The 17,968-nt window shown below is 35.6% G+C and overlaps 3 protein-coding genes across 4 annotated transcripts; all 3 read right to left on the bottom strand.

The window, feature by feature from the left end:
* Positions 1 to 972: 972 nt before the first annotated feature.
* Positions 973 to 1,882, bottom strand: LOC114745848 (uncharacterized). Its single transcript, XM_028934015.1, has 3 exons — positions 1,752 to 1,882; positions 1,556 to 1,614; positions 973 to 1,322 (listed from the first exon to the last, which is right to left on the bottom strand). Exons 1-3 carry the CDS (start codon positions 1,813 to 1,815, stop codon positions 1,215 to 1,217), a joined length of 231 nt encoding a protein of 76 aa, XP_028789848.1. The 5' UTR covers positions 1,816 to 1,882; the 3' UTR covers positions 973 to 1,214.
* Positions 1,883 to 6,442: 4,560 nt separating this feature from the next.
* LOC114745847 (importin subunit beta-1-like) lies at positions 6,443 to 10,022 on the bottom strand. Of its 2 annotated transcripts, none has more exons than XM_028934014.1 (3): positions 9,883 to 10,022; positions 6,738 to 9,187; positions 6,443 to 6,647 (listed from the first exon to the last, which is right to left on the bottom strand). In XM_028934014.1, the coding sequence occupies exons 2-3, from the start codon at positions 9,152 to 9,154 to the stop codon at positions 6,449 to 6,451; spliced, it is 2,616 nt and encodes an 871-aa protein (XP_028789847.1). In that variant the 5' UTR covers positions 9,155 to 9,187; positions 9,883 to 10,022; the 3' UTR covers positions 6,443 to 6,448. The 2 variants fall into 2 exon arrangements, with proteins under 2 accessions (XP_028789847.1, XP_028789846.1); XM_028934013.1 differs by having other exon boundaries at positions 6,738 to 9,161.
* A 3,166-nt stretch (positions 10,023 to 13,188) lies between these two features.
* LOC114745846 (reticulocalbin-2-like) lies at positions 13,189 to 15,656 on the bottom strand. Its single transcript, XM_028934012.1, has 6 exons — positions 15,098 to 15,656; positions 14,915 to 15,017; positions 14,746 to 14,811; positions 14,219 to 14,374; positions 13,707 to 13,803; positions 13,189 to 13,302 (listed from the first exon to the last, which is right to left on the bottom strand). Exons 1-6 carry the CDS (start codon positions 15,654 to 15,656, stop codon positions 13,189 to 13,191), a joined length of 1,095 nt encoding a protein of 364 aa, XP_028789845.1.
* Between the last annotated feature and the right edge of the window lie 2,312 nt (positions 15,657 to 17,968).

Raw genomic sequence — 17,968 nt, 5'->3', positions numbered from 1 at the left:
GTCTTATATTTAAGATCAAATTAAAAGTCAAACTAACTCTTATATTAAGAACCGGATATAGTACTATTAGATTTAATTACTACTAGATTGACTGTCGTGAATCATGAGACTTCAGAGGCTGGGGGAACTCAAAACCCATTTTGATTGGATTTGATCGATTCTTCCTATGCCTCATTTAATTTTAAGGGGGTGTTTGGATGAAACGAAACCATAGTTTGGAGAATAGCTTCTGGAGAATAAATTTTGTGAAAAAGTGATTATGAGAAGTGAGAATATTTGGATAGTTATTATCAAAAGCACTTTTTATATATACAAATTATTAAAAAAGCATAAGTTAATATAATAATTACATAAAAGATAGATTTTATAATATATTTTAATTTGAAGGAATAAAATTATTAATAATATATTTTTACCAACATAATTAATAATACATAAAATAATGTAATTAATAATTAATTAATATGTATATATATTTATAAGATATAAGATTAAACAGGTTTATAAAAAAATAATTGAGGGATGTTAAAGTCATATTATTGTTGAGATCTACTCTGACAGGTATAATCATACTCTCCAATTTGAGCCAGAAGCAGAATGAATTCACTTCTCCTGAAACTATGGTTTTGGAACCATGGTTTCGGCCCAAATTATGGTTTCAGATTATTGGCTCAAAATTGATGCTGTTTGGGTGACATCTCACCCAAACCATGGTTTTGCCTCCCAAACCATGGTTTTGAGAGGCACCCAAACAGGCCCTAAGACAATTTACTTGTTTAAGAAAACTCATGAAATTATCATTAATGAACGAAGAAATAATGTTTTTGGGCATCCTGCAATTTGGTACCATTGCCATGCAATTTTCTTCCTTCCTTTCTCTCTTTGTTAGAGTTCTTCAAATGACAGACGTGATAGTATATCGGAAAAATTGAAACAGAACATCAGCAATTCTTGAGTTTACCTGAGTTACAGAATACAAGGTACGACTTTATTCTTACTTCTCTTCGGGCTCATACATAAGCAGCGACTTGAGTACATACTGTATAGCCTCAGTACAAACACATCAAGAAACTCATCTATATCTTGTACCATGCACTTGTCTCCTCAAACATGAGAAAGACAGTTGGAAAAATGCTTATGTTATATATATATATATATATATATATATGTGTGTGATATGATATGATATGATTATATGATTAGGACAAAGACGGTCAAGGGCTCTTGCCAGGCTTCCTATGCTTTCCGCTGGCCCCTCCTTCCCCATAATCCAGCAAATATGCATGCCCAAACAGTTTCCTTGACTTCATCTTCATACCATCCTGTACTCAGATGATTAAAAATACGGTTAGTTAAAATAGGTTAGTCTAAAAATTAAAATTTGGGCTTACGGATTACTTCAAAATTTTAATTTCAAAACCAAGAAACTTCATCAATCCAGAGCACATCTGTTCCATTTATATATATCTCAATTCTCAAGTATTCTGGCTTTTAGTTAACACGGGAATACTTTTGCAACTTATTAGCATCATATTGCTGAAGGCCGAGATGATACCCTGTAAAGTAAGTGACCAGCTGAAGGATGCATGTTTTCTCTGAAGCCTTCAACAAAACCTTAAAACAGAAATTATTTCTGTCAGTACAAATACATCTGCAGATTCTACTCACTAAAGACTAGACACTTTTAATAAACTAATAAAAAAAACTCACTAAAATAGCAGCACAGATATTTAAACAGTTATATAACTTACCTGAAGTAAAGGGCAAGAAAAGCAAGAGAAGAGCCAAAAGAAAAGTCTTGATCTTTAGAGCCATGGCTGCTTCAACTCTGCTTGTTACCTTACAAGAAAGGCAAGGCCTTTGTGCCCTTTTTATACTTAAACAAGAAAGAAAGAGAGTCACAGATATGGGTAGGGAGGTCTTTTCTTGTGGTGGAGCACGCCACCCAATATCACCAGAATGATGGTGAAATGCATTATGAATTTTATACATAAACTTTTCATATACAGAATTTAACCCACAAGCCCTTACTGAAGTCAACTTCAATATTTTATACATTTGTTGCACTAAAAATATGTGGAAACAAGAAGTTTTGTGCATGTGGACACTCCTGGCATTTTCCTTGCATTGCATGGCTCAAATCAAAACTGAAAATGAAGCCACTTTTGGCTTTGCCTACCTTTTCCTAAGTCAATCTACTTTTCAACTTTCACTAGCAGTAACTATAATACAATGTGCTTGCCTAATTTACACCTAAACTATTATTGTTTAGATTGGTTGGATAGATTATAACTGAATCTCTTTCATTTGACTCAAGATTAGTGGCTACTTGTGGTTTCACGTGTAAACAATATGTTTTAATCTTGACCTTAATACATAGACATATTTTCAATTCAATTTTTTGAAGTTTTTAAAGACTCTGTTATTTGTTTGTGTCTGTAGATGAAGAAATTAAAATATAAAACAGATCATTAGCAATCAATATATTATATTCCTTCTGTCCTAAATATAAGACCTATTTTATAGTATAATTTACACTACGAAATAGGTTTTATATTTAAGACCAGATGAGTATAAAACTAAAATCATCTATTATTATTCATCAAATCACAAATTAACAAAATGGTTGTCTAATAAACCAAGAAAATAAAGCCATGATTTTTTCTCTCAATCTTCGCTTTCTCTGCTTATTTTATCTCAGCAGTGGCAATCAACTGGGAGAAAAAAAATGCATGGTCTATGAGAAATTAATGGAGTGGGCAAATTGCAAATTGTTATTGGCTTTCAAATGAGATCCCACAATAGGTTAGTGGAAGAAGCTCCCAAAATGTTCTCCCCCAGAATTCAAATTTTCCGTGGTACCAAACACCACTTTGGCAGAAAGATGCCTTTTGATCCTCTTATTTTGCCTTTGGTCACTTTCACAGCAGTCAATGGATTGAGACATACACAGAAAGTGGGCTACAGAATAAAATGATCATATGAAGAGAAAGAGCAACAAACACCAAAAAAAAAAAGAAAGGAATAAAGGGGGGGAAATGTCATTTAATTGTGGAATGTTGATGGTGGATGCACTAACAAATGAAAAAAGGGAAAGGAGACAGCATTAATTGTTCATTAATAGTTTAATCATAAATTTACATTGATAATTTTTAACTTGATAAATATCAATGAGAGTAATTATGGTCTTAATGGCCTGGTTAATTTAGTCACTTTTAATTTGACTTGCCATTTGGTGCACTTCGTATCTCCCATCATAAAGTTGTATGCTTGATCTTGAGCCAAAAGTTCTTTCTAGATTTACAAGTACAAAACAACTGATTATTTTGCAGATATTTTCAAGTACAGGCACACATTTTTGTTGCATTATCTGAAAGTTCTTAACAAGTGTCCTAATAATAGACGCAAAAGGCATGATGGGTGGTTTTGATATAATTAAATATATATAGAGAGGAATATAGGAGCCTTCCTAATTGCAAATCAAATAGACTTTGAAAAGAAAATGAATAGAATAAATAAACCAACTTACACATATCTTAATTCATTCACTAAAGCATAATAAAACCTTTCTCACAAATTTGAGTATAACCTGAGATGCACACTAAGGCCACTTTGTAAAGTTGAATTTGAATGTTTATTTTACAACGGGGGGCCTTCACTTGCATATCAGAAGCTTGGTTTTAAATGGCTCGTTTGAAATCAAGTGAAGTTAGTAGTGGTGGTGCACATCTCTTTAGTTGGATTGAACAGATTAATGCAACTTGAGGGATTCTTATCCTTCCAACAAAACAAAACTTGTGTGACACTGAAACTTCTGGAGAAATTCTTATATACTTCATTCATATATAACCTCACGTGAAACAAAATGGTCATACTATTCATTTTGGATGCTTACTGAGAATTCCCCATTAGTTTGTGTAGCTTCCAATGAATGGTGTAATTGTAAGAGGGTCAAAGACAAAGAAAGATAAAGTAAAACGAAAATAAAATCCAACAACCTTGTAGTTTAGTGACATGAAAGCTTTTTTATAAATAAAAAGCCATGAGTTTGATCCCAATTATAACAGTTATAATCTGTCCCTCTAGTTTTAAAAATAAAGAGAGACAATGAAAGTTGTGAGGATAAGAATGTCGAATCTCCTGAAAATCCAAACCACTGCTAAATGGGATCAAAGTTTTAAAAATAGAAATAATTCTGTCTTTATTAATAAGCTATTAACATTTTATAAATGAACACCAATAGGCTATAAACAAAAGGAATGATCCATTGTTTGCTTTGCATTCCACACTTGCTTGACGTGTCAATGACCCATCAAATTGCCATAATTTATAATAATTGTTCTGATCATCGGCCACCGGATAAAAAGTTGGGTTACGGCAGTCGCATCTCACTCGAGAGCGATGTCAAATATTGAGACCAAAGAATGTAGTGAGAGTGACGGAATTGTGCGAGTAGAAGTGATGATAGAGTGAAGGAAAATGTAAGTGATGAAAAATTACTAAAAATATGAAATAAATCCCAAACTATTTTTTTTACTAACAGTTATCTTCCTATTAAAAACAATTCCATTATCAGACACTAACTGTGAGAGACTGACACATTCCGTTAGGTCCAACCTGTTAGTAATTCCTAATGTTTGTAAATTGGTTAAATATACCCTCCAATACATAGTGTTTGCTTCTGTTTCTAAATAGCCCGATTCAAGATTGGCCAAGACTTCTCGAGCTTTGCTAAATTCTCAATAGGCAGAGATTTTGCCAGATTTGGGACTACTGATCTCATAAAATGAAAATTATATACTCCTCCAGTCCTTAATATACGACCTAATTGTTAAATTAATTTTAAACCTAAATATAAAACATTTCTCAAATGTGTTAATTTTTTGTAAATTATCCTTATAAATACTCTCTCAACCATAATTAAATAAGTGAGAGAAGGAAGATATTAAGAGAGATGATGTTTCAAAAAAAATATCATATTTCTTATAATACATTAACTTAACTAACTTCTTTAATCTAATTAAATTATTTAAATAAGTCTTATATTAAAGATTGCAGGAGTAACGTTTTCTGAAGTAATCATTTCTAACTGTTGATTTTATCAAAACGGTTCAAATCGTTCCTAGCGATTACAATAAAAAGTATACCTGAAAAATCAACCTCGTGATACCGTGTAAACCATCCAGCTGCATACAGCATACTAAAGCCAAAACAAACTCAACAAATTCCTCGCATGGACTAGAATTCCCACAATGTGCACTTCTGCAGTATAAGCGTATTAGCCGTTTATATAAAACACTTCTGTGGGCTAGGTTCTTTGTGCCCCATACACATCTTAATAAAATGATACGGGTAAACAGCCCTGGCCAACAGCAATGATGATTGCTCACTCACGACTCACTCAACCATGTATACTACGAGAAAAAGGATGACAGACGCAAACAAGATAATTGCTCAACGTACAAAAATACACATTTTTATATGAGCAAGAAAAAGATAACAAAGACCGAGCCAGGGAAGATAACTGGCTTCCGAAAAGCGAAACAGCAAACCACACTTCTGTTCTTCTGTTGGTTCTTTTAATACCGTCAGCACATATGACGATTTTAGACATGACTATGTAGGTACGTTAACCAAGATCTGACTACATCCACGATTCACAAGCAAAACAAAGCCCGCAAGAATAAAATGATGTCAAAGCACAGTTGACGATTCCGTAATAACATTATTATTTTTTTTTCCCGCCTGAGACAAACTACAGACAAAAAAAGGAAAAAAAAAGGAAATGCATGATGCTAGCAGAATGTAATCATCCCAACCCTGTCCCCAAAAAAAGAAATCCCAACCCCGTGTCAGTAATCCCCAAAGACCCCAACCCAAGGACACAAGTATGGAGGGAAAAAATATGGATGAAAAAAAGCCCAGTGATACTCAACAGATTCAGGGGGTAAATTTGATGAAAAGGAAGAACAAGTCCCTTGACAAAGCACTTGGGTGGTGCTGAAGAAAAATGGTATAGCCCAGTGAATTCATCCACGCCGATAACCCACAACCAGTTTGAGAGAGCGATCTTTAGGACATAATGGGTTTGTCTTCCGATGATCAAGACTCAACATATGACTCCAGTGGTGCCTGATCAGTGTTAACCCATGAAAAGCTACCTCCACTCAACCATGAAGCCGACAACTCTGCATGAAGACTCCACCCACATTTGCAAACTCATCTCTCCCTTCTTCCTCTTATCTGAACCAGACTTGATGCTCATGCAAAAGTCAGTGATGCATTGGTGATGATGCAAGAGTTAGTGACAACTTGAAGACTGTCGGACTGATAGCTTCTGTTGCCTGAATGCGATGACTTGACACATGCGATCCCAGACCCACCCCGACACACCCAAATGCATGCAGGTATTTTAAGATGATATAGAACGTGCTAATTCAGATGAACCTCAAACAGATATCGCACGATTGATGGCCAACTTGGCCCACTCAGCAGATTCTTTAATCAAATGGTCTTCAGAGGTCAAACATTCATTTAAAAATTCTTTGCTTGACAATGACTGCTGTATCAAAGAACCTGCATTACTTCCAAGTGTATCAGCTAAATCTCCAAGGACCCCAATTGCAGTTTTCATCACCACTTCATCCCTGCATCATGAAAGACACTGACATCACTAAAACATACAAATATAAGAATATATATGAAAAAAAAAAAAGAATATGCTTTATATTTCTTACATGTCTTTTTCCATGTAGATGCTATCCAAGAACTGAAGGATGTGGGGTGCATAAGGAATCAAGAGCTGGGTTTTGGATGAATTTTTAAAACCTTGGAAAATTCCAGAATATGCCTCCAATATCCCATTTCTCAAAGAATTGATGTACTCTGACATTTCATCATCAAAACCTGATGTGTGCGCATACATCTCTGCTGCAAGCTGAAGTGTGTTCATTGCATACATTAAGTATTTATAAAAATTATCTCCTATTGCAAGAGCTATATCACCAATGCACGAGAACAATGGGGGCTTCACAGAACGGTGCAAATTATCACTTGACAAATCCTTTAGAAGTTGGGTCATAATCCCATCACAATAAGGAAGTATTTTATCTTCTAATGCCCTGCATATGTCCCCCACCACACCAACAGTGACTGCACACACTTGGTACTCCTCAAAATTTTGAAGACCCATCTCCAGATAGTTATAGAACTCTGGCATGTATTTAGCAAAATCAGGGCCTGTTGCATAGGCAAGGGCACCAATGGCGAGCATGGCCTCCTCATGTGCAGTGGCATTTCTAAAAGCAAAAACCCTCAAAAATAGCCCCATAATCTGATCAGCATACTGCATGAAGGCATATTTGGTAGCCTCTGATGAGCCTAGCTTCTGAATAATTACCTGCAAGCATCCACAAAGAAGCCCATGCAAATCACTCTGCTTTTCTCTTTCATCAGATGAAAGATTCTGCCCTTCAAGAGACTTGTGCAGCTCCATCATAATGACAGGAACCAGTTGTAACACCAAGGAAGCTGTTTCATCAGTTGAACACCTCACTACTTCATTCAAAGTTTCATATGCAGAAGTCCTCAATCGTGATTCTGTTGCATCTTCTCTGTGTGTAACAGTAAGAAGAGATTGAACAATTTCCTGGAAAAAGGGAGTGAGAGGAGATGTTACTTGCACATCCTCATAACCCTGGGCGAGAAAATAGAGAGCTCCACAAGCCTTCTCAGCAACATTGGGAGCATCCTTCATACTCTGGAGAAGAACTGTGATAATCTGTTGGCAATTCCTTTCATTAATAAGTGGGGTGCCAACAATTGAACTGTGAAGAAATTCAAACATCCGTCCTAGTGTCCAAGCAGTGGTATCCTTCACATGATTATTTGGGTCCTTCATCAATGCACTGAGCATAAATGGTAAAGCAACATTGACAAGAGATGCAAGTTTGTCTGGTGAAGGACCATCCAAGATCGAGCCAAATGCATAAGTGGCTGCCTCTCTCTGTCTCCAATCTGGTTTTGTAATATTCTCCTCAATGAAGGGCATTACAAGCGGCACAATATCATCTCCTGCTGTGCGTGCAACTAAACCAAGGCACGTGCCACCTGCCATTGCAATATTCCAGGCACCTTCATCCAGATCCTGGTCCTCCTCTTGTTTAAGTAGTGTTTCCAAAAGCAAAGGGATAAGTGCAGGAAGAGCCTGCCTGATAAAATAAAAACAAGCCAGATCAGAGTCCCCAGTTGAATCACCTCCATATTCTTCCAAGATATCTGTCTCCTCATCACAAATTGTACTCCAAAACTCAATGGCCTGAAGGGCAACAGGCTCTTCATCACCCCTGACAGCCTTTGCTGTGATGTTGAAAATATCCTGGATGTAAGGAGCTAATTTCTCGTAGTACATTGATGCAATTGAGACCAAACACTCAAAAGCTGCCTGTCGTATTTTCACTTCAGGAGACATAGTTGTCTCACAGACAACTCTCATGATATAATCACGCTCCATATCATTGCTAAAATTAGCCTGAGCAAATCCTAGAGCATTGTATAATGCCCTGGTAGCAGCAAGCCTAACATCATTGTTCCCATCAGCTACATTCATACCTTGAACTACTGCTGTAAGTATTTTATTTACTTGGTCTTGATCTAAAACCTGAGGAGAAATTTCCTCACACAAATACCCTAGAGTCTCCAAGGTTGCTTGCTTGACATGAGCAGGTACTTGATGAATGTTTGATAGAAGTGCGCCTACCAGTTCAGGCCACTGTTTCTGGGGAAGCTCAATCCCAGCAATTTTAGCAATCACTTGAGATGCAGTAGATCGTGCATCAACTGCAAGGGAAGAGAGAGTTTGCAGCAGGCATGATTTTATCTGGGTCTTTGCTGCAGGATCCAATAACAACCATCTTTGAACCAGCTCACGTTTTCTGTTTTCATCCTTAGCATCCAACGAATTTTTTAGTATCAGACCTGCTAACTTGCGGCTATCAACTGGTTTATCATCGCTTGCTAGTTCTCCAGATAGAGAAAGCAAGAAACCAGGGAAGTTTTGCTCCTGAAATTGTTTCAAGTTTTCCTCAGCATGCTTCCTCACGTTCCCATCAATAGATTGAGCATTCAAAAGAACCTGCGTAACTTCCATCGCCATGGTGTACCTATGATGTGAAACGAGCTTTACTCACTAAATTTTGAAAAGGAAATGAGGGCAATTCATCAGAACACCAGATCCAGGAATAAACTCAGAGGAAGGTGAGTTAACAAGTGATATACTATAACTATAGTATACACTTGTCCAAGTACCTTGGACACGAAACAATAAAATAGCCAAGTGAAATTTCTTATCTTGGAAAAAAAAATACGATAATCACTCAAAAATTTACATACAAGAAACAACAGATGCATTCGACAAAGAGTTCACATGTTTCTAATAAAAAATGGAGGATGGTTTAATATTATTCCATTCTTAATCAAATGTATCCAGAGATCTATTCTTTTAGTTCTTTTTAGCAAGGAAAGAAAAAATCTCTACTCCACTGCAAACGCAAAACAAAACATAGGTTTTGGTCATAGCTCTTTCTTTCCCGAATAATAAAATTCCATATATGAGCAACAGGAATTTGACCACCCCCTCGTCATTAAAAGACGAATAAAATCAAACCGGCAAGTTATATCTGGGAGTAGCCTCAGATCGAAACTGAGAGCATAGTAAGATCGTTCAAATCGACAACGAAACAATAAATCAACTTATGATAATACGCGGTAAGATTGCCAACAAAGCGTAAAAATCCTAAAATGCCCAAAAGAAGGTTCGAAACCAAAAGTCAATCGGATCAATACTTAATGAAAAAACCATGAAAACATAAATTACTAAATTACCTCGGAATTGAATGATTATGTGAATCGGAGGCCACCGCGTGACCGATCTGCAGACGGAAACAAAAGCGAAAGAAGAGTGACAGAGTAGAGAAGAAGCAGCAGAACAAAACAGGAGCGGTTACAACCAGACGCGCTGGATTCGAATTAAACAAAACCTAAAATCGCGTCACCAGAAAAATATAAATATAAATTAAAAATTGAATTATTGAGAAGATTTATTTAAATATTAGTTATTGACATTATTCAAGTTTTAATGTTTTATTCACAGTTGCGCGCCCCTGCTTAAAGTTGTTGCCGCTTGCCTGGACCCGGCGGGCCATGTTTGAATAAATAAAGGATGATTAGTTTTTTCTAGGCCTGAGCAAGCAACCCGCAACCCGCACTACCCGCCCGCAACCCGCAAAAAATTTGCCCGTTTAGGCCCGCCCAAAAAGTGTGCAAAATGGGCAGGTTTAAACGGGCGGGTTATTAGAATGAATGGGCGGGCTGCGGGCACAGCCACGGGCTGCCCGTACCCGCCCATTTAATTTTTAAATTTTTTATATCTTGCATTTTATTATAATATATTTAGTTTGCACCACACTCACAAAACTTGCCTTCAGTTTAGCGGTAGAGGAAAATTTATCAATTGCAGGGTAGTAGTGTACCTGGTTCGATTCCCATACTCTTCAAAGTTACCATTTTTTCTTAAATTTTTTAGATAAAACATTAAAATCTTAATTTTTTAAATCCTTAAAAACTCAAAGTAACCCTACTTTTTTCACTGCAACTTCGTTCCTCCTTCTCCCTCCCTCCGCCGATTTTGCTTTTTTCACTTTTTCAACTTCGTTCCTTCTTCTCTCTCCTTTTGCTGATTTTTTTTCCTTCACCTCATTAATTTCATTCATTCTTCTACCTCCCTCCATTGATTATCTCCTCCTCCACCTTCTCTGCTCACTTTCTCCTCCTCTTCCTCTACTGAGGATGCGACCATGCGACTTCGTCTTCCTCTTATTCTCCTTCTTCCTCTTCACCAAGCTGCTGTGGTGCTGCTATTTTTTTTTCTTCCAAACTTGTTCAATCTGATTGCTTTTTCTTCTTCTAAAACATGTCGCTGTAATTTTTTGTCCAAGATGCTGTTGAAGCTGATTGTCTATCCTGAAGAATGAGGAGGGATGAGCAGATAAGGGGTCTCTATTTTTCTCAAAAAAAATTTCAATATATAAATGGGTTGTCCCGAACCCGGTAAAACCCGCCCATTTATCCTAACCCATTTATAACGGGTTTTAACGGGTTGATCACGGGTACGGGCTAACCCGTACCCGTGTAACACTAAACGGGCGGGCTACGGGTTAGGCCACGGGCTGCCCAACCCGCCCGTTACTCAGCCCTAGTTTTTTCTTTTTAACCTGAAAGGTAATTCTTTTTAGAAGATTTACCTCCATTGGTTTTCTTTTTTTTACCAAACCTTAAATTGCTTTTTTTTTTGCTACGCTAAATTGGTTTTCTGAAACCATGTCTTTTTTCTTCTTGACATTAAAAGAAAGAAATAAACAATATTAACCTGCTGCGAAATAAAAGAAAAGTTGTTTTTTTAATAAAATATTTGTATATCTGAAGTTATTTTACAAATATTTGCGTATAATATCTATCTAAGAAAATTACTACTCCTTTTATGTATGAGAGATATAATTTCTTTTAAAATTATTTTTTAAGTATTAGTTTTTAAATTATCAAAACGTATTAAAATTATAAGTAAGCTGAAAGAATTAAAAATAAATTGTATGAAAATCTCATGCGCTGAAAAAATATTGCATGAAACTCAATGAGAGCTATAAGAAAAATTGAGAGAAAAAATATTGAAATGGCAAGATATCACGCACTTAGATGTTAGAGAAGCCTAAAATGAGAATGAGACTTGTCAAAATTGAGTGCCTTTTGCAATTTCAAGATTCTTTTTCTATCACTTTCTTTTGATATTTTGAAATTAAACAAATTGAAATCAAAACATTAGCCTGGCTTTGGTGTCTGGAATTATTGGACGCCAATAAAATCAAGTGACAGAAGTCAACTATACATATCAACAGTTATGATTTTTAGACAGCGATCTACTCATCGTTGATAACATTCTCGAGAAATAAGAGGTGGGTTTGGCTTTTTTTTCCTTTTCCAAAAAGCCAATATACTAGCTCCACACTTTTTAATAGAGAAATTAGATAACTAATTTAATTTAAAGAGATTAAGAAAATTACTAAGTTAATTAATTGTATTAGATGTGTATTAATTTTCTAAACTACCATCTTTAATCATATACATAAGAACTATTTCTTGATAGGAATCCTTTACTAAAAAATTATAAATTTAAGAGACAAAATAAAATAAAGTCTTATATTTAAGACCAAATATAATTTCTAACTAGCTTTCATGTTAAAAATAAAGAGTAGTAATTTGTTACGGAATAATGAGATTCTTAGACGTATGAAAAGGCTATTTAACGTGCCTATAAGAAGAAGAATGGAAGCAGTATGAAGTCTTACGAAAAATAAAAGAAAACTGACAAGAAGAAGTTAGTTTTTTTTAACAGTAATTTATATAAAAAGATGGTCGTTGATAATACATGGAACCCATTTAAAATGAATTATACGAGATACGAGTTAAGCATGTAAGATGACTAAGCTTACATAAAATGTGATTATAAATTCTTTTGAAAGTGTTTCCAAATAGGCCCATAATGGTATCATGCAACTTTTATAGTGGTGTGATAAAATTTGTTATTATTGTGTGTGTAATATGTACATATATGTGACTGCCAACTCAAAAGGTGGTTTGATCTATTTTAATCATTAGAGATGTCCCGGAGGGACATCATGGTGCTTAGCTAGCTAATGCAAAAGCTCTGGCCTTCCAAAGAGCAACTTTATTTTTTGTGAGAATTATTTTGATAAATTTAATATTGTAATATTAGATTGGATGCCTTTAAACGAGCGATTATATTCCCATGAGCACATACAAAACCATTTAGGTTTTATAATAATAATAATAATAGTAATAAAAATAATCAGCTTTTGTTACCAAAATAAATTTTAGGGAAAAAAAAACACAATTAACGTCCTAAGAAAAGGAGGTGCTAAGTAAATAAAATAATAAAACTCTACATGTGCGTTTGGTGCCCTGGAATAAATGAAGGATTCCAAAAACCAGGATCAAGAAAAGCATATATATGATCACAATGAGCTACGGGGAAGGAAATTAAAATTGGCTTTACTTTATAATATAAACACAAAAGGTTTCATAAGGATTTTGATCAGCTTTAATTTGATGAGAAGATCAAAGTTCGTCGTGATCATCGTGGGAGTCATCTGCATGAACTGTGTGGTAAAATACAATTTCATGATTAATCATCTCTTGTAGTGATAATTTCCCATCATCATTGTCATCAGCCTGCAAAATTAATACACAACAACCAGAGGGGCTTAATTAGACAAAATTATACAATTCTGTGCATAAATAATAGGTAAGTATTCTTCTATTCTAAACATGGATATCTCTCTCAGCAAAATTTAAACATTGGTTTATTTTTTTCAAAACTACAAACACCATATGAAACTTTTTGTTTAATAAAAGTAGAAAACTCGTATCAAGTGAAAAGAAAATTTATGCATTTTCAATGAAAAATGGAGAGGGGTGCATCATATGTTACTCCTCGGATCCTAAATATAAGACCCATTTCATAGTGTAATTTACACTACAAAATGGATTTTATATTTAGGACCGGAGGAGTATTTGTTTACAAAAAATTGATGACATGACACAAATAATTAAAGAGAGCGAAATAGAAAACTAACCTCGTTGATCAAATATATTGTGTAAAATCTAGCATAAGCTAATTCTCCAGGGTAGAGGTATCGAAGTATGGGCATCAATTCCTCCACCGACAAAAAACTGCCAAATATTTGTTCTTGGTTAATTATATATATCAGATCGAGGGCCAAAGTACTTTTAATTACTTTAAATATTGAATCAAGTAAAACACACACACACACACTAAATATTTGGAGAGATATAGAAATAAAATGGAAGAAACCAGGAAATCTGAGAGGCCATACATTGAAATAAATCATTAGTATGGAAAATAAAAATAAAATATTTTTTTAAAAAAATCATACAACATTAATCATTTATGTGAACGATAAAAGCTAAACAAGACAACATCGTACAGTTCAGTCACGCCATTCTTAATTATGGCAAATGCTCTATATATAATCAAAACTGACATAAAACAACAAATTTATAAAAATTCAAGTGGATGGAGATACTAATGTAAGAAGAAATTAGAAAAGGACAATGAGGTTATTACTTGTCGTTGTTGACATCAAGCTCATGAAACTTCTGTTGTGGTTGAGGAACGTTCTTTCCAGCAGTTTCAAATTCCACGTAACTCACGTACGTACCATACACATGGTCTTCAAACTCCTTGAAATTCAGTTTCCCATCATCATCATAATCCATTCTCCTGCATTATGTACACGTCACATTCAAACATGCACGTACTACTTATCACAGATATTTCCACCTCATCATATATATATGTATATGTATATGTATATGTATATGTATTTCTTTTTCTCTGATCCTATTTATACAATAGAGGAAGAAAATTTTTTTTAGTTCTATTTATAAAGCAGAAATAGAAACTTTTTGCAATTCTACTCTTTATTTGTTATTGTCAACTTCGGATTCATATGTGTGGTATAATATATATATTAGATACGGATAAAGTTAGAAAATTAATAAAATTTAAGATTTTTTTTTTAATTTGTGTGAACTTATACATAGAATAGGAGAAGTACTAATTAATTATTATAACAACGTACAGACCCTTACTTCATCCTATCTCTCAATAGCCATTTCTGCATTCCTTCGTTCTTGCTGTCTTCTGGGTGCAAGAAGCTGCATGCAACAACCCACCAACACTTGTTTATTCATGTAGATATATTTCTTATAATCCAACAACAATAAAACCAAAAAAAAAAAAGAACAATTTTATTATTACTCTTTAAGCTCGGTGAAGTTAAGCAGTCCATTGTGATCCAAGTCGGCCGTTTCAAATCGCTCTTGCCACCATCCTGCTTCTCCGTGCACCATCCCTTTTTTCTCTGTTTGAAATTCACACATTAATATCCCACAAAATCACCGACTTCTGAGTCTTTAATTGAACGAACAAGTACGTACGTACCTATATCGGAGTCAGAAAACTGGGGAAGATAATCCCGGAAAGAAATGGCGGAGTCGCCATCCTTGTCCTTGGAGTTCAACTCAGTGGAGGTCATATAATCTAACCTATCCATTGACTGTTGAAGAATCCACGCCTCTAACTCGTTGAAACTAATCAAATAATCCTTAGGGTCTCTATCTAACAAAGGGAACAAAATGGTCAACCTCAAGGTGGTGTTCAGTTTCCCACCTGCCGTCAGATACTGATACGTCTCCATAACCTCATTAAACACCGTCGTGTTCGAATTCACATTCACATCGTCCTCTTCCCTATTCGTCGTGTCCACAAAATTATTTCCTGTTGCTACTAATCTCTTCCCGTTATCTTCTGTCCCTGATGATGATCTCTCGTTAATCCGTCTCTCCAGCGGGTCGAAGCTCACACCTCGTTCTCGGATATTGTACCCGAACCGACGGTTCAGACAGGGGCCTCTGCGTTGGTCTTGGATCAGAGGGGAAAGGACGACGAAAAAGAAGAGGAAGGCGGTGGCTATGACGGCGTAAACCACCACCTTTTTCATCTTTGTCAGGAAGCACCGATTATGTTGTTGTTAAAGATACGACACAACGTTTCAACTAATATTTGTCTCAATTAGAACATTACTCTGCTGTTAGATATTACATATATTATGGTGAGGTGATGACGTTCATGTCGTATCAGGTGCAGTGGTACCGGTGCCTCTGAGAGGGAGACGGAGAAAGAGAGAAGAAGGAAAGGGAAAGAGGGAGGGTACAAGGGAGGGAGGCTAGAGAGGGGAGGGAAAAGCGGTTATTGACGGTTGGAATGGAAGTTAGGGCTTGGCATAGTTGCCATTATTTTTTTTGTGAGTTTGTTTGTAAACGCCTCCAAATTATATATTAGCTATATATGCCAACGGTGACTCTAAATTTTGCTTGGACTTCAATAGATTTTGTCAAATAAGCGTGAGGCTGCGCTTTGACTTGAGGTTTAACTTCGCCATCCATATGTACTTGTTAAATCAGTTCGTATCTACGCCGCATCGGCAGAAAAATATGTGGTTGGTTGTGTGTATATTTAGTTTGGGATAATTCTTTTCAAGTTTTTCCCAAAGAAAATATATTTTAATTTATTCTCAAATAATTAGATTTTAAAAATGTAAATTAAAATTTATGATCATGGAGGGAATAATATGGTCACATAAAGATGGGTGCCTCTTTTTTTTGAGTAAGTAACATCACTTTAACAGAAACATACAGGTTTTAAAAATTAAAAAAAAAAACCATGTCCCTTCAAATACGACCGCCTCTTATATATAAGAGGTGGTGATTGATCAAAGATGTAAAAATTTTCTATAAGATCATGAGCAAGTTCAACACTGAGCCTATTCTTGTATTGTTGTGTTTTTTGGTGTTCGTACCATTAGATTTGTTTCTGTTCTGCGACGGAGTGAAAAGCAGTGTTTCTCTAGTCGCCACCTGTGTCTCATAAAAATGATGTTACTTACAACAAAGCTTTCAATAAATTATAGGATGATAATCTCGACACGGTAAAAAAAATTAAAAAAAAATCTTGCTATTGAAGATTTGGCAGGCATCGGACGGATGCTGCAGCCAATATTTTAATGTCAGTCCGCATGAATACCGTTCATAAAACGTACTCTCCAAAAGATTCCCGCTTTGTAGAGGGAGCCAAAAACTAAAGATTCATCGTTGCCTTCGTTTTAACCTTTAACCCACTCTTTAAACACCATATCATCCTTTTTTTGAATAAAAAGGAAAGATTTCTATTCATCCAAAAAAACACTGTACAGGAGAAAGACTACAGGAAAATTCTAAGAATAGGAAAATTCTTTACAGTGTGGTCAACTTTAATTCTAATGTCAGCAAGTATACTTTCTAACGTGTAAGTCTCAGAGGTAAAAATGCGATGGTTCCTGACTTCCCATAATTTCCAGTAAGTTATGCAAAGCCCAATCTTCCAAGAAATATCCAGGCTTGAATCACCTAATTTTTTATTGAGCCAAGGCACCACATCATTCCTGAAAAAGTCGATGCACATGTCTTGTGGGAGAACTTTCTTCCAAACTGAGGATGCTAACGGGCAATTCTTAAAGACATGATTAATATCTTCTACATTTGCATTACAAAGAGTGCAGTGGCTTTCCATACTCATTCCTCTTCTATGGCGTTCAGAATTAGTGAGGAGCTTTCTTTTAATAAGCAGCCAAGTGAAGGTCCGTATTTTCTGCGCCATGGGGAGCTTCCATATCTGAGTCCAGTTTATATCAGCAACGTTCCAATTAAGACACTCGATAGCTTGATAGGCTGATTTTGTTGTGAAATCTCCAGTTGGCGTGAGGTTCCAATAACAAGAAGGGGCACAAGGGGTCTGGGCAATTTTGGTGGAAGAAATTTCTTGCAGAATATTTGGTGGCAACAAGTGGTCAAACAAGTGCCATCTCCAACCACCATTTGAATCAATATAATGAGGAATTGTTCGTGAGAGATCAGATTCAGAGATAGGGGCAAAGGAAAGATTTTTTAAGGGTCCACAATCACCAACCCAATAATCTGACCAAAATCTTATCTTATGACCATCCCCAGGTTTCCATTTAACATGAAAGGAAGCTTCTTGCCATATTTTAGCTATATTCCTCCAAAAGTAAGAGGAGTGAGATCTGGCAAGAGCAATAGATTCTATTGTGCCCTCAAGCCCATATTTACCTTTTAAGACTTTAACCTAAAGAGTGTCAGGCTGTGAGAACATATGGTAAATAAGCTTGGATAAGAGAGCCTTATTTTGTGATTCAAATCTTAGAATTCCACAACCACCATTCCTCAAAGGCTGACAAAGTTCACTCCATTTGACTAG

The sequence above is a fragment of the Neltuma alba genome, unplaced genomic scaffold, assembly GCF_004799145.2.
Source record: "Neltuma alba isolate B1F8T4 unplaced genomic scaffold, ASM479914v2 tig00004848_pilon, whole genome shotgun sequence".
Lineage (NCBI taxonomy): Eukaryota > Viridiplantae > Streptophyta > Magnoliopsida > Fabales > Fabaceae > Neltuma > Neltuma alba.
Note: the sequence above shows the minus strand (reverse complement) of the source record. Positions and strands in the feature narration are given on the sequence as shown.